Raw genomic sequence first — 17,016 nt, forward strand, 5'->3', positions numbered from 1 at the left:
CCATGTCTACATCACATCAACTGAATTTGCATCCTCCAGATAAACTCCACAACTAAAACATCTAAATGGTCTAACTACATCAAGTGTTGATCATCACAAAGAAAAGAAACCAACTTCACAAGGATCGGCTGCATTAACAAGGTAAAAGTTACACTGTAAAGTGGATTTTTAACTTTACACAACATACTTCCTTGCAACAACATATGAAAACTTTGAGAGAAATATCACACTAAGACTGAAGATCAGAACATGAATGGAACAACCGAAAAGAAGTCTCCATGAAATGATACAATACAGCTTGCTGCACTTTCCCACTCTAATAATTCCTAACATAGGTTAGAATATGACTTAAACCAAGGGGACCTGGTCTAGCGTTTTACAAGCTTCTTGGTCCATGGATTACCTCCCAAGAGTAGCTAGCTTTGCCATAATTATGCTCATATCTCGACAGCAGATGGAAAATATAGCAAAACAAGCTATTGGGAGACAACAGAAATAGTTGACCATTTTTATAAGAAGTAATCAGGGGTTCTTCGTGTTACATCCGGTTCTCCCCTTCTTGGAGCTGGATCAAACTGCAATGACATGGTTTGTAATAATATGACCACATTAGACCTTACATTTCACAGTTACATTCAAAAATTGCAGCGAGATGTCAGTAGATTTATTTCTGGGAATATAAGGCTCAAAGTTAGATTATCCGGCAAGGCATTTCTCAAAGGAGAAAGACGGATAAGCACCTGGATAAACGTGTGCCCTCTGCAGTCGTCAACCTCCAAAATAGAGGCCATGTTTCCACATCGATAACAATAATTTGGTGCACTAAAAATAGTGACAACCTTTTGTTCCTGTGGCAGATGTTACAATCTCAAGGGACTTTTCAAAGGAATGGTATCTTAAGATGCATAAAAAGGATTAAGTAATTAAAGTTACATGGCTCCAGTTATATCCCTCCATGACCAGCTGATGAGCTCGAGCTATCAGCTTTAGATTGTTGGTTTGGTGAAATTGCTCGGAGATGTCCTGTATTACAGGCAGGTGCAGCATTTATTTGTTTGCGAGATGAAAATCTGAAAAAATCAGAAGAATGGAGGATGGAAATAAGAACCCTCAAGTATACAGTAAAAATACCTGCCCAAAAGTGTATCCAGCACCGCGGGGTGACATCCCCCAGCCACAACGATCATCTGGGTCTGACCACAAAAGATCACACATGGCCCCTTCATGGGGAACTTCTTGGACACGGTCAAAACTTCTTACATTATCAAGGGTTTCAATAGATGGAGATAATCCTCCATGCAAACAAAAAATTTCGGATTCAACCTAGAATTTGACATTGGTAACATGAGTAAACGAAAGGGAATTCTTCCACTTACAAGAGACATTTATCATGGTAAATGTCCAAGTGCAGTCATAAATATATCAAATGAGTCATCAACAGGCAGTTGTATCTTCCAAAACCACAGAAGCCAATCTGAAGCAACTGCACTTGCCGGATAGAATGTAGGAAAACTTGGTACAGATGATTAATCTACAGCGAAGTATTCAACCTAACCAAGGCTTCTGATATTGGTATGCAGATGTTAAGCTAACAAGAAGGCATTTTCCAATATTGATTCTAAGAATTCATGCCCTTAATAAATCATCCTCTGCTATTCTTTCCTAAAGAAATGAGGAAATTCTAACTTGCATTAAATTCCTATGAAATTAATGTGAAACACAAAGCAGAAGCACCCTGTTTAAGGTTTATTTCCGTCCTGCAAATAGTGGAACCTCTTAAATGAAGACATTCCGCCTCGTAATAGAGATTTGGATAAACAGTGTCGCAAGAAGAGAAAGAAGGAATGCTCCCCCCCCTCTCCAAAATCCCAATTTTCTAGATTGTCTGGCTTGAAAAGTCTAGGTTTTGGGCTGCAACTGCCTAGCATTATCTGGTCTAAGTTGGTACGATAATTTTCTATTGCTTTCCATGAAGCTCTCTGTTTTATTTGTTTGGCCTTTTGAAGTTACTGATGAATGTATGAGTAACAAAAGTGAAGCAGCTCATTAAGCAGGAGAACATGAAGCAGTGCCTGATAGCTTCCAGAAACAAACAAGAAACTAACACTTTATACTACAGGAATTAAGGAACATCTTTAAGCAGCTACTGTGTGGATTTAATAGTTTTAGGAAAAGTTAATAAAACAATGTAAAAAGCTTAAACTATGAGCTCGGATACAAGGTAATGTTATAGCAGGGTACACATTGCTGTTAAGATAAGATGGTCTAAAAGACTGTAAAGATTAATCAAGAGTGATGATTGTCTTTCTTTATTTTTGGATAAAGTATCAAGAGTGATGATTAACTAACCAATGCTGTCAAAGGGAAATAATCAAATAGATCAGTAAATGTTTTCCAGACATTAGCATTGCCGTACCTGTCAAGAAAATAAAATGCTTTACATATCAGTATCAGATGTATACAAGAGGAAGAGAATACACAAATGACCACACCATCAACCAGAGCCACAGAAATCAGCTCTATATCTAAGCATAAGCTCTCATATCTGTGTGCAGGCAAAATATATGAAGTTAGCTAAAATTAAATCAGAATAAATCCTAACAGATAAAAAAGTATTAAACAGGTATAAAAGAGCAAGGATAAAAAAGTCAAACAACACAATCTTTCTCGCCCCCGGAAAGCAATTTTTAAGACCTGCCTCCTTATGGGCATTAATTCCATTCCCCACTCCACACCCCCAAATATCATGAAAGGGTAACAATTATAAAAACCTTCCACATATAAATTTAGCACACAAGAATGAACTTTTTTTTTAATTCCAAGTTCTTATTACCACTTGTAGATACAAAAGTTACAGTTTGAAAGGAGGGTATAGCCTGGCCTCCTTATAAAAGCTAAGAATTTGACGCAGCAAATTCATAAAAAAAGAATGAACAATTAAATGAACTAGTGAGGATATTGTAACAATAAGCATTAAAATACAGAGGAATAAACTGGAAGCCGCTCCTAACTTTAGGAGCTGTATTTAGCTTGCGGCTTTATCAAATAGGCTTATGAGTACTCAATCAGCATTTGACAAATATATAATATTTCTTAATGCATAAAAACTGTTATAAGAGAAAAATCAATGTATGAGACATAATGCAACAGCAAACACTAAACTTGGTATATGGTAAAGAAGCTTTGTTACGAGTCATGAACTCTTTTTTTAACTTATTATCTTAAATATTACTGTTTCAGATTTTGTCTTCCCCTTTTTCCCAATAGGTGCTTTTAGTTTCCAGATTTTTCTCTCGGCGAAAAATTCTATATATAGATGTCCTGTGCTCAACAAATTAAGAGAAGTGTAGAACACCAGACCTTTACATGGTCTGGTGTTCACATGCTTATCTTTGGAATGAAATCAGCTAAGTTTTACCAAATTAAGCAACATTAACAGCAAGATAGAATTTACTTGGGACTGGATATAGCACCATAGTCTAAAGAACTCACTTCCGCAAGCACTCATCATAGAACCCATAGACTTGTGTGATCTGCATTAAGGATGTAACATTCAGCAAATGTCATTCAGCAAAAGATTGGCTTAATTTAAAAGAGCACGAGTAAAAAGTTCCTCGCTAAATTTTCACTACATCCTCAGTCAACAGAAAGCTATCACATCTTCCCATCAGTTTGCCAGTGACCAAGTACTCCTTGAAAATGGAGGAAATTGACACCAAAATGTGATCCAAAAACAGGTAAACTGGGGCCAGAGTTAGCAAATAAAACTTTGAAAATCAAGGTAAATGAAAGCTCAGAAATGTTGGGCTAGGGTTGGAACTCAAGCAATCAATCAACTACGCCTCAATCCCAAATCAAGGTTGGAAGTCAAAGCACCTAGCAGAAATTCTACCAGAAAATTTTGCTAGAAGATATTCATTGGATACAGATATATGGAGTGTAACAAAGATCTTGTGAGAATAGCTTTAACCAGGTGCTACACAAAAAAATCACTTGTCAAAGTCAACATCCTGTACATGGCCATTCCTGTCCACAGCCATCAACCCACAATCCCAAGGAAGGGAGAACTAATATAAAAAGATTGGAGCAAAGAGGGGAAAAAGAAAATCACAACAAAAATGGAATGAATGAGAAGATCTATTATAAAAGATCATGAGGAAACCATCATGCACCAGTATTAAATAGAATGAAAGATGAACCTATATGTAAGACTGTAAGATAAACTATTCAATAAACTAATTCTAACCAGAAACCTGCTTCAACTCCAATGAAAAGGATGATTAAACCAGAAAGCAAAATGAAACAATTGGCCCAACAATATTAAAAGCAAGAGATCTCGAAAAATAATTTCATTGATACCTGTCGGCTTTCATGATTTCCTCTGAGAATTGTTAATCGCTGAGGATAACGTACTTTCAAAGCTACCAATAGCTGTAAAATCAAGTTTACATAAACTCTTCAGCTACTCAGATTTTAAGCCAAAAGTTATTCAGACAAATGCAGGTCATGACCTAATAAATCAGACACTATTATAGACAATGAAAAAGTGGAAAGCCCTCGTATGTTTTAAGAGACAAAATCAAGAAGACGTATAGGTCACGAGTTCGAGCCATAGAAGCAGCCATTAATGCTTGCATTAGGGTAGGTTGTCTACATCACACCTCTTGGGTGTGTCCCTTCCTCGTACCCTGCATGAACGCGGGATGCCTTGTACACCGGGCTAGCCTTTTAAAACTGAGAAGACATAGAACAATGATATGACATATTCCACATCCAATTTTAGTCAGCATCCCTTGACCAGCATTGAGATAATGGAAGTTCTGATAGATGATCACATTGAAGGGAGCTAGGGATTATTCAGTATAGTAGTAATTGAAATGAGTGAAGACAAGATAGTTTGTTTTGAACTTTAACTAAAAGAAGGAAAAAAGCATGTGAAGGTATTTTTCTGTTTTTGTTTTTTAATTTTTACTGTCTGCTTACTATACCCTACATGAGTACTCAACAACTGGTCAAAAACTTATGTAAAGGAAAATCTCAACATTACATGATTCCGGCAGAATCCTTTACCATCACCAATTCAAATTTATGAATACAGTAGTCTCCCCATATATATTTATATGGAGAAACTATTACTACATTTGGAATCTCACGTGAAATTATATGTAACAAATGCAGCAGATTAAGACATTCTTTAAATACTTACGGTAACAGTTTCGACTGAATAATATCCACGGTCGACGTAATCACCCATAAACAGATAATTTGTATCTGGACACTGCCAATAAGAAAATTAAACTGAAATAAGAACATGATCAGACACGTAATAAATGCATTAGACATAATAAAGGTATCATGAAAATTACATGGATAAAATCCCTCTATGAGAATGATGACTATGTTCAGAAACTAGTCAATGGAAAGTCACAAGTTTTTATTTTACCTAGTTAGCTTTATATATCCATGGAGAGAGAGAAAAAGACAAAACCTTTCTTTTCCTCTTGGGCCCACATTAATTATTTCAACAAAGGTGAAGCTTATCATATATTTCTGTCTACTTATTTCCACTCAACCAAACAAATGAAAGAAAAAAACTTTCCCTCACATCCCCCCCCCCCTTTACTTTTTTCTTTTAATAGCGGTGGTATTCAGACTAGCTTGTGCCCACCTGTTACCTCGCACCAATAAACCCACCAAGGTTTAGGCAGATGGGAACTCAATTGGGAATCCCACTCTTCTTTGCTTTGCTTTTTCTAACTTCCCTTAGTTTTCAAAGAATACAAACCCAATTATGCAATAAGTGCCTAAAGTTTGACACCGTTTGGATGGGTGATTTTTCACATGTACTTGCCTTCTTATTTTCCAATTATTTCTTCAATTAGGAAAAGGAGAGAGAATAAGATTCTCTAAACTCATCCTGAAGGATCTTATAATCTAGTTATCCACGACTATTTCTGTCTCCATAATAAAAGAAAACAAATGACGGTACGTCTCTGTAATTTCCCATGCATAAATGCAGTGGCCAGCAAAGTCAAGCCACTAATAAGTACAGATGGGCTTGAAATGAAATTGTTACAGTAATCAAACAGCACGTGTTGCTATTGCAAGCTAGATTCGTACTAGAAAGGTAAACCTATAAATGCCTAATATCCATCACGTGTTTATTATCATATCATAGAAGAAAATCTCATGGTACAAACATAAGAAGACAGCCATTTAACAATGCAAACACAGATGTTGTAATACTGTAAATTAACCACCTGCCACCTCTAATTTAACAGTGTTTGGTAAGAGAGATTTCTATTCTTAAGATGAACTAATTGCATCTTGACACTCAAATTAGTTTTTCCCTTTCTGTGCGCAAGCTGACCCGGACACCACGATTATATAAAAAAAAATTAGACATATAATCTTTTCCTTTTTGTTCCTACATTTTTTTCTTATACCTACATAAATAAATGCCTTTATCCGCCATCCACAGAAAATAGTGATAAAGGTGTCTACACCAAGAAGAAATTAGCAATTACCTGTCCACCAATCCTAAAAAGCTCGGCGAGATCATGGAATTGTCCGTGGATATCACCACATATAGTCACAGGGCTTTTTACTGGCTGCAAAACAAAAAATAAGAACAAATCAAAATCAGGCCAAAGAGTAAATACATAATCTCATGAAATCGGAAGACATACATTTATAGGTAATATAAGCTGATCAGTGCATCATACAGATACGCGGTAAGAATGCTCTTATCACAAGGGGAAGAATAACTAGTCATCACCGAGATCTTGAAATAAAAGAAGGCAAAAAGGAGAAAAGCGAGCAAAAAGCGTGGGACTTTTTATAACTGGCAAATGACAAAAAAGTGCATCTATTTTTACAGAACTGTAACTGCCATTTAACCAAAACAGATATACCTTTTCAAGAAGACGGGGAAAAGAGTAGTGAGAAGAGCCTACATCTTGGTAGTAATTTTTGAACACACAGTACAAGCAACAGAAAATTTTTGAGCATGTAAAAGTTTATACCTGAACATTACTTTCTTCCATTAGTATCTCTTTGGCCTTCTCGCATAATGCTCTAACCTAAATCAGAGCACATAAGAGATTAGCTGTGAATACCCTTTTCATTCTGCTAACATACACTAACACCGGATAGAAAATAAAGAAACAATGCATGAAACATCATATTCAAAGAAATAATTTGCAATCAATTGAGCTTCATGGTCAGTCTAATATCACGAGCTTATTACAGAAACTCCACACTGGAATAACTGCAACTCCAGGAAAGAGAATATTAGAATATAGCAAGCAGAACTATGGCAACTTGAGAAACCAAACAACAGTCACTAGTGGACTAAATCAACAAAAAAACTTGAAATTTCTACCCTTTATGAAACACTTCAGACAGTGCTTTGCCAAACATCAAAGGAATAAACAACTATTACTCAAATGTAATAAAAATTATTACATTGCCAAAAAAACAGAACATATATATCATTTTTACAGAAAAGAATTTGCTTCCTTTACAAACTCAATTCAGAATTTGCCAAAAAGGATGATTTTTAAAAAAAATATTTAACATTAAATGACTCACAACAAGTTCAGAGTTCAATGAGTATATAAAGACATCTAAGAATCCAATCTATATTCTGAAGTATCAGCAAATACGTTATATTAATCTTGTATAGATAATATTGATCCAAGAAAAGATATTTTCTAAAAAACAAATATAAAAAAAAATATCATCTCAGATCCAGAAATGAAAAAATGTGTAAATAAAGAAAAGAAAGAAGTAAATACATCAGGCTCAGAGAGAGGCTTGCACTGCATTAACTGAGAAATCTGCTCATCCAGATTACCCTGTATGCTCGCTGCTACCAGATCCGAAGAACTCATTTTCTACAACTCAAAATTTCAACTACAAGAATTAAGAACCTTTTTTCCAATATATTTCTTGAATAAATTTTGTGAATATTTTTTCCACAACCCACAAAAGCCCTTTAGTTTTCTTTCTTTCTTTTCCTTGTGGGAAAGAAGAAGAAGAAGAAGAAGAAGAAGAAGAAGAAAAGAAGAGAAATGAAAGAGAAAGCCCTCGAAATTTGTCGATCTACTCTTTATCGACTTTATGAAATTTTGATTTATTTATTTGAAATTTTCGATCTGCTACGTACCGAGTCCTAGAGATTATAAAAAAGAAAGAGGAAACAAACAAAATGGGAACAGCGATTTTGAAAAGAAATGAATAATGGAGCAAGGAAAGGAAAAACAACAGACTATTTGAGGTGGAAAGGAGCTTGAAGAAAAAAGGTTTTATGATTATTCAATTATTTAGTATTTATTTCGCTCGATTATTATTATGTTAGAAAATTAATGAAGTAAATTTCTTTTAGAGTGCATGTGCGGCCTAGTTTTCAAATTTGTTTATTTTGAAAAAACGATTATTGTTAAATGAAATTTCAGAAGAATTTTTTTTAGATATTAGCCGGTTGTGTTTGATCAAAATATTCGAGAAGCACATTTATTAACAATGTAAAAATAATTTTGTTAGGCTAATTCTATATACTATATTAAAAGCACGAACGCCCTTAACGAAATGTCGTTCGACCTTAACGAAATGTCGTTCGCCTTTTTTATCCCTTTCAAATAGCGTTAATATTGGACAAAATCGACATTTAAAATTGTTTCCTAATATTTAGAAATTTTAGATCAACTAAATTTTGTGCTTTAAATTCTTCCTTATTTGAATTAGGTAAGAAATCCTAATATTTAGGACATTAAAATCAATTGAAAAATAAATTGTTTAAAAAAAAGGAAAGGAAAAACTATCAACAACCCAATATCAGTGGTACGTGCGTTTAAAAATTGTTACTAATTTATGTGGTTTTCCTTATATAGACCAACTTAATGTTACTTATGCTATTACGAGGAGGAAAAATATAAAATGCCACAAAGTTAAATGATGGAAACCATTGTAGACATGAACAAGACTTTTCAACTAAATATGAGAGAGTGATTAATTATTAATATTAATTTGTATAATTTATCTCATACTATAATATTAATTACACCTCAATAATTTCAACAAGTAACTATACAACAACAACAACAACAACAACTCAGTGTAATCCCACAAGTGGGGTCTGGGGAGGGTAATATGTACGCAGACCTTACCTCTACCCGAGGGGCAGAGAGGCTGTTTCCAGGAGACCCTCGGCTCAAAGAGGCAACAAGAGACACTATATTAGTACTATCAATAGACTCATAATAAAACAACATAAAATACCATTAAATCCATAACATAACATAAATACCATAAAAATAAAGTAACAGCAATATAAGAGATATAGGAAATACGAGAAAGATGTAAGGTATTAATACACAACAGATAAAGTTCATCATCAGTAGTTGATCAATAGCATCTTAAGACTAACTCCTAACTGGCTAGTCTCACTCTAGTACGCTGTAAAAAAGACATCACAATTTCCCTAACCTACAACATTAATGCTCGATCTCCACAATTCCCTGTTTAGGGGCATGTCCCCAGTAACCTTAATTTCAACAAGTAACTATAAAAACATAAAAGAGAGAGGTGTTGGGCTGTTGGCAATAGTTAAAAAAAGTAAAAATTGGGATAGCCACTATTTAAAGTGGTATTTATTTTTTATCCAGCATTTTTAATGCTGAGCAAAAATAGTCACTAGCTTATTAAAATTAATATGCAAGGACGTTGTTACCCTCTCCTTCCCAAACGAAAATATAGTGGTATCACAGACATAGGAGTTTTGAGGGTTAATTTCTATGGACGGGTTCTTAAAAATGGTTGCTTCTCTTAAATGAAACTGGTTTATAAAGTGGCCCCAATTTCAGTTCTCTAAAAGCGTAGTATTCTCTCTTTTACTTTTACCTACTAAACTTCTTGTCAATGGATCTGAACCATTTGAGCAAAGGTTCAAATATCAATACCTACATAAGTCATACTAGTACAAGTTTTTAAATATCTTAGTTATGTTTGTTTCTGTGATCAAATAGGAAAAAACTAAAAAGAGAATGTTGATAGCTCAAAAGTGTATATCCAGGATATTTTCCAGTTCTCACCGGCCTCCTACTTGACGTGGAACCTGTCTGTGGTGCTTCTCGTATGTATTCCTCCATAGTTGCCAGAAAGGAAGCAAGAGGCTACAAAATTACCATTAAAGAAGCAAATTAAGAAAACAACTTGATTCAAAAAGATTGTGTAATTTGACATCAATCTTATATGTAAATTGCAATTATTATTATTATTTATTTATTTTGTGAAAAGATACAAATAATGTTTGATTTTCTGCTACGTTATGGATCCTGAACTTACAGTTACAAGTTCAAAAGTTAAGGACACATGGTCCTGAATTTCGAGTTCCAAGTTCAAAAGTTAAGGACACTTGGTCCTGAACTTAAAATTACAAGTTCAAAAGTTAAGGACACTTGGTCCTGAACTTACAGTTACAAGTTCAAAAGTTAAGAACAATAGGTCCTGAAGTCCTGAACTTAGACTAACAAGCTCAAAAGTTAAGGACAATAGGTCCTGATCTTAGGCTAAGAAACCCAAAAGTTAAGTACAATTGGTCATGAACTTACAGTTACAAGTTCAAAAATTAAGGACAATAGGTCCTGAAGTCCTGAGCTTAGATTAACAAGCTCAAAAGTTAAAGACATTAAGTCCTGAACTTAGGCTAAGAAGCCCAAAAGTTAAGGACAATAGGTCCTGAACTTAGACTAACAAGCTCAAAAGTTAAGGACACTTGGTCCTGAACTTACGGTTACAAGTTCAAAAGTCCTGAAGTCCTGAACTTAGAGTTCCAAGTTCAAAAGTTAAGGACATGTAGTCCTGAAGTCCTGAAATTAAGTTCAAAAGTTAAGGACATGAGCAGAAGGGTATTTTCATCCGGGCAATTAAAATTTATTAAAGCAGTGGCTAAAGACTAAAGACATTTTAAATAGTGACTTAAAAGTAAATACATGTGTTATTAGTGGCTAAACGTGCACTTCCCCCTTAAAAAACACGAATAACTTTGCAAATACAAATATCCAAACTTAAATATTAGATTGATTTATTATTCTTGAAAAATATAATTCTAAATAAAATTATAACTATAGTCAAATATTTAAAACATGTAATGAGTTAATATTATTAATTTCAATCAACAAAAATTAAATCATTTCTTTTAATAAGAATTAATATTAAAAATTTGAATTAACAAATTAAAAACATAAATCCCATTCAATTTCTTTCCAAACTCATCATATAAGTAAACCCTTTTTTTCCGTTGACAAAACTTTTAGATACAAAAATTAGATTGTTTTTATAGGAATAGCATTTGCGGTGGAATGAATAAAAATTAATGCAAAATCGATTATAATATAGTAATAAGCATCAACTGCAAAATTCTGTAATACTCTTGAATAAATTTATACATATAATTTCATACATGGAAAGTTAAAAACAAAAAGAGTAGATTAATTAAAATGTAGCGGTTGAATTTACTTTTTGTGATAGTAATTTATTTTTTTAATATGTTGAAAATAATTCTTATGGTGTTTCTTATATATTAAAGAAATAGAACAAATTACATTTTGCTCGTGAGAAAAAAGAAGGCATCTTCTGTCAATTGAATGAGATGATTAAGAACTTATATGGGATAGACTTTTTTTTTGAGTTAGCTAAATAGGATCAACAATTATTATTTTTAGAAACTTATAATTTTTAACTTTACCTCTTATTTTTGATAACTTAAACCATAATAATATAAAATTTATATAATTCTTCAAAATATTATATTTCTTGAGGTGGGATAACACGCGCAACGCGCGTATTCTAAGACTAGTCTTTTTAAAAGAAGTGATTTTGAGCGGCAAATTAAAAAAATAAGTAAAGATCCACTTTAAAATCATTATTACTTAAATAGATTTGAAGTATTTATTACGAGAAGCTTTAACTAATTTAAATTTCGTTTACTTCAATTGTAAATCTAAAATTATAAAATAGAGAGATGGAGTATGTTTACGGGACCTTTATCATAAATTTTGTGTTATTGATATTGCATGATATTAGTGTTTGTTCATACTATGAAGATAACTGGTAAATATAAATTTTGGCAAGTGTATCTTTGACAATATGAATAAAGATTTAGAACAACTTTTGTTTTTATTTTATAAAAGTTCGCTTTTTCATAAATAAAATAACTTTCTTTAACCACTCCAAAGTACTAACCCTCCCCCCATTATAAATTGTCCAAGCAGGGGCAAATCCGAGATTTAAATATTATAGATTTGAGTACTTGACCCCCCCCCCCAATAAATTGTCCAAGCAGGGGCAAATCCGAGATTTAAGTATTATAGATTTGAGTACTCTACTCAGCTTATTTGATTTACCAAGTTCAGAATCTATTATTTAATTTATTAATTTAGTGAATTTTTAAAATACATATACTGTTCGAATGAAAGCTAAATTATAGAGTAAAATCGCCGCAGGCAATAGCCAAGAAGTCTCCAAAATAAGCACTTCTTTTTAAAAATTTTAAAAAAAATAGGCACTTTTAGTTTAGTAGAAGCTTGACCAAACAAATTATTTATCTACGGGGAAAAAAAAGTAATATTCTGGACTATTCTGATTTTCAAGAACTTGCAATGTTGCAATAGATCTCATAAGTTTCTTGAAAGCTACAGATATGATCAAAAGTTTAGTGACATTTGTTGGCAAACAAATGGGTTCAGTCACTTTCTTTTGTATTGAGAAAAATTGAGTTTACATATTAAAGTGGTGTAAAGATGATGTGTCATGACACATAAACTAATCAAAGAGTTACAACTGGAAAAGAGGCACGAGTTGCAACAAATACGAGCAGAGGCAAAGGAAGAGGCACGAGCAGTTATCCAAAAGACTCAACGCTCATACTTATTTAAGTCCAAGAATCAAGAGGAATGAATCTGACACTACATGGGAGTACAAATACAGTATTTAATGAGACTTAAATACTAAAAACGTTAGAGAATATGTATTAAATACAATGATTATGTAACGTAGCATTTAATGTCTTTAATTGTCCATAATGGCCTTATTATGACAAAGGCAAAACACATATCTCCAAAATAGCTATAAAAGGGAGAGAACGGATCAATTGTAGGGACACGAAATACTATCTGAATATACCGATTTACTTGCTTTTCTTCTAATTGCCTTATTGCTAGACAAATTACTTTCTTTCATACATTCTTTTGATTATCAGTAACCCGAGTTCTTCTAAATTAAAGCTTTAACCGAAATCCCATTTTTTTGGTTAAACAAATTGGTTCCGTTACCGGGAATATGATAATCTATCCTCTTTTAGCTTAACTTTCCTTGTTGCATCAACCATGTCGAACAACAATGACAACATTCAAGGAAACCAAGGAAACCAACAACTTCAGGGAAATCCAAAGGGTAATCAAACCCCGGTCCCTTCTCCACGAGGCTCTCCTCGGCGGTCTCATGAAGGCTCTCATGATGGATCTCATACAAATGGAAACACTCAATTTGAAAATGTTGAAGCTATCGATGAAGCTTTGCAGAAACTAATTGATGCACATGTCAATAAAGCTCTTGAGGCTTTTGCTAGCCAGTTACCTGCTGCACCACCCACACCCACTTCAAATAACAACACTTTGGAGAACCCTCGTTCTGGGCTTGTTAATTCAGGTAGTGGTGGAACCCCCAACGAATCACAGAAGGGAGAACCAGGTAACTTAGTCAATTCTGATTTACAAAATTTAGTACTAACATTGCAGAAACAGCTCAAGGAGAAAAGTGACCGCATAGAGCAAATACCCGGGGTGCCGTCCGTAATCAAAGGGATAGATACGAATAAATATTCGCAACAACTCTGGAAGCCAAGTGCTGCTCCCCTCCCAATTCCAAATAAATTCAAAATAACTGATATTCCAAAATACGATGGAACAACAGACCCACGAGACCACGTGGCTACATTCATAACAGGCGTAAGAGGCAACGACTTGACCAAGCAGGAGATTGAATCAGTATTAGTCAAAAAATTCGGGAAACACTCACCAAGGGTGCATTAACGTGGTATTCTCTTTTACCCGAAAATTCAATAAATTCTTTTGTTGAGCTTGCAGATTCTTTCATTAAAGCTCACTCGGGAGCTCAAATAGTCAAAAAAAGAATGGAAAATATTTTCAAGATCAAGCAAGGAGACTCAGAATTGCTTAGGGAGTTCGTGGATAGATTCCAACGTGAAAGAATGATATTACCACGTGTACCTGATAATTGGGCAGCTATAGCTTTCACAAGTAATTTGAATGAAAAGAGTTTAGAAGCTACGAGGCGACTCAAGGAAAGTCTTCGTGAATTCCCATCTACAACATGGAATGACGTTTACAACAGGTATAACACGAAGCTAAGGATAGAAGAAGATATTGTTCCACGATTCCAAAAGGAAGAAAAAGTAAATTCGAGATGGGCGGAAACCGAAAAAGGTCCGGTAAAAATAGGTACGAGCCATACATGGGACCTGCGGGAAAAGATTCACGGTCAAAACAGGATAATCAAAGGTATGATCACATATCAAGGAATAGAAAGTCAGGCTCTTTATCAAGGTTTAGGAATGATCAAAACACCCATGAGTCACGAGATGATGATAGAAATTTGAAGGCGAGATTTGGCAGTTACAATTTCAATGTGAGCACTTCCGAGCTCGTAGCTGTTTTGAGAAGCATGGGTGACAAGGTACGGTGGCTAAAATAGATGAGATCGAATCCAAACAGGCACAACCCTGATCATTGGTGTGAGTTTCATAATGATCACGGGCATAAAATAGCATACTGTAGATTTTTACAAAGTGAAGTTGATCATTTATTAAAACAAGGGTATCTCACCGAGTTATTCAGTGAGAAAGGTAAGCAAGCTTACATGAAGATAGGCAGGAACCCCCTAAACCACCTTCTCCCAAAAGAATCGTCAACGTTATAAATGGGGGTGAAGACATCAATGACGTAACGTACACTGTAGCTAATAAAATTTCCAAAGTCACAATTACCCAAGGGAAACGGGTGCGACATGTATTAGAGGAAGACAACATTACATTTGATGATGCTGATACGGATGGCGTATTATCTCCTCATAACGATGCCCTGATAATATCTTTAATTGTACATGATACTAATGTGAAACGAGTTTTGATTGAGTATTACGTGAGATGCAAGCTGAGGATAAATTAATACCAAAGGTGCATACTTTATTTGGATTTGACAATTTTAGTGTTGTGACGAAAGGAGAGATAACACTCACCACATTCGCAGAAGGAGTTGTTAAAGATACAAAGTTTCAAGTAGTAGATATGGAGATGGCTTACAATATGATCCTTGGGAGACCATGGATCCACGAAATGGATGTCGTTCCTTCAACCTTGCATCAAGTTATTAAATTTTCATCACCATAGGGAATATGTCAAATCCGCAGGGATCAACATACATCCAGAAGCATCAACTTTGTAGCAAATTCAAGTATGAAAAAAGAAGAAAAATAGCAATCACAGAAGACAGTTGAGGGCACCACAACACAAACCTCAACTGAACAAGGGCGGACAGATGTGGATTCAAGGCCTGATACCATTTGAGAACCAGAAGAAAACAAAAATATCAAAACAACAATTGAAGAACTGGAGGCTGTGGTGTTATTTGCACAATGGCCTGATAAGAATGTCTATGTAGGGGCCAATCTAAGCCAAGGCATGAGAGGTAAGTTAATTGAATTTTTGAAAACTAACGTGGACTGTTTTGCTTGGTCCCACTCTGACATGACAGGAATACCACCGGAGGTAATGACTCACAAATTGAATGAAGACCCAACGTACCCTCCTATCAAACAAAAGAAAAGAAAGCAAGGAACTTTCAAGAATCAGGTGATTCAAGAAGAGGTTCAAAAATTGCTAAAGATTGGATCCATCCGCGAGGTAAAGTATCCTAATTGGTTAGCCAATACTGTTGTAGTTCCAAAGAAGAATGGTAAGTGGCGAGTTTGTGTGGATTACACAGACCTTAATAAAGCTTGTCCTAAAGATTCTTTTCCACTACCACATATAGATCAGCTAATTTATGCTACTGTAGGGCATGAACTATTAAGTTTTTTAGATGCATATTCAGGGTACAATCAGATCAAAATGGATCCGTAGATGAGGAAAAAACTTCATTCATAACAGACAGGGGGACTTACTGTTATAAAGTAATGTCTTTTGGTCTAAAAAATGCTGGTGCAATATATCAAAGGCTGGTTACTAAAATATTTCAAGAACATCTGGGAAAAACCATGGAGGTTTATATAGACGATATGCTCGTTAAAACTCAGCATTCGAGAGATCATATATCACATTTGTCCGATACATTTCAGATTTTGCGCAAATTTAATATGAAATTAAATCCGGAGAAATGTGCATTTGGTGTCGCGTTAGGTAAGTTTTTGGGTTTTCTTGTTTCTAACCGTGGTATTAAAGTGAATCCCGCACAGATTAAGGCCATTGAAGAAATTCCTGATATGCTTTCAAGCAAAAAAGAAGTGCAGAGGTAGACAGGAAGAATTGCAACCTTGAGAAGATTCATTTCTAAATCATCAGAAAAGTGCTTTAAATTCTTTTCAGCTCTTAAAAAGCAAGATCACTTTGAATGGAACGAGAATGTCAGCAAACACTCAAAAATTTGAAGATATACTTATCAAATTCACCATTGCTCGCAAAACCAAAGGCTGGGGAAAGACTGCTCATCTACCTTGCTGTTTTAGAAGTAGTGGTAAGTGCTATTTTAGTCCGTGAGGACCAAGGTAAACAATCTCCGATCTATTATGTTAGAAAATCTTTGTTAGATGCGGAGACACGGTACCCTCAATTGGAGAAGCTTGCACTTGCATTAATTATGACATCTAGAAAATTAAGGCCTTATTTTCAATGTCATCCTATTGTTGTAGTAACTGCTTATCCATTACGCAATATATTAC

At 34.6% G+C, this 17,016-nt stretch overlaps 1 protein-coding gene across 1 annotated transcript; it reads right to left on the reverse strand.

Annotated features, from left to right (window-relative positions):
- Nucleotides 1-114: 114 nt before the first annotated feature.
- On the reverse strand, nucleotides 115-8,283 carry LOC104230848 (serine/threonine-protein phosphatase PP2A-5 catalytic subunit). The gene is made up of 11 exons (XM_009783743.2): nucleotides 7,800-8,283; nucleotides 7,026-7,082; nucleotides 6,528-6,611; nucleotides 5,207-5,278; nucleotides 4,360-4,431; nucleotides 3,493-3,533; nucleotides 2,350-2,416; nucleotides 1,132-1,323; nucleotides 934-1,023; nucleotides 741-848; nucleotides 115-575 (listed from the first exon to the last, which is right to left on the reverse strand). The coding sequence occupies exons 1-11, from the start codon at nucleotides 7,893-7,895 to the stop codon at nucleotides 510-512; spliced, it is 945 nt and encodes a 314-aa protein (XP_009782045.1). The 5' UTR covers nucleotides 7,896-8,283; the 3' UTR covers nucleotides 115-509.
- Between the last annotated feature and the right edge of the window lie 8,733 nt (nucleotides 8,284-17,016).

Source organism: Nicotiana sylvestris, chromosome 1, assembly GCF_000393655.2.
Source record: "Nicotiana sylvestris chromosome 1, ASM39365v2, whole genome shotgun sequence".
NCBI lineage: Eukaryota > Viridiplantae > Streptophyta > Magnoliopsida > Solanales > Solanaceae > Nicotiana > Nicotiana sylvestris.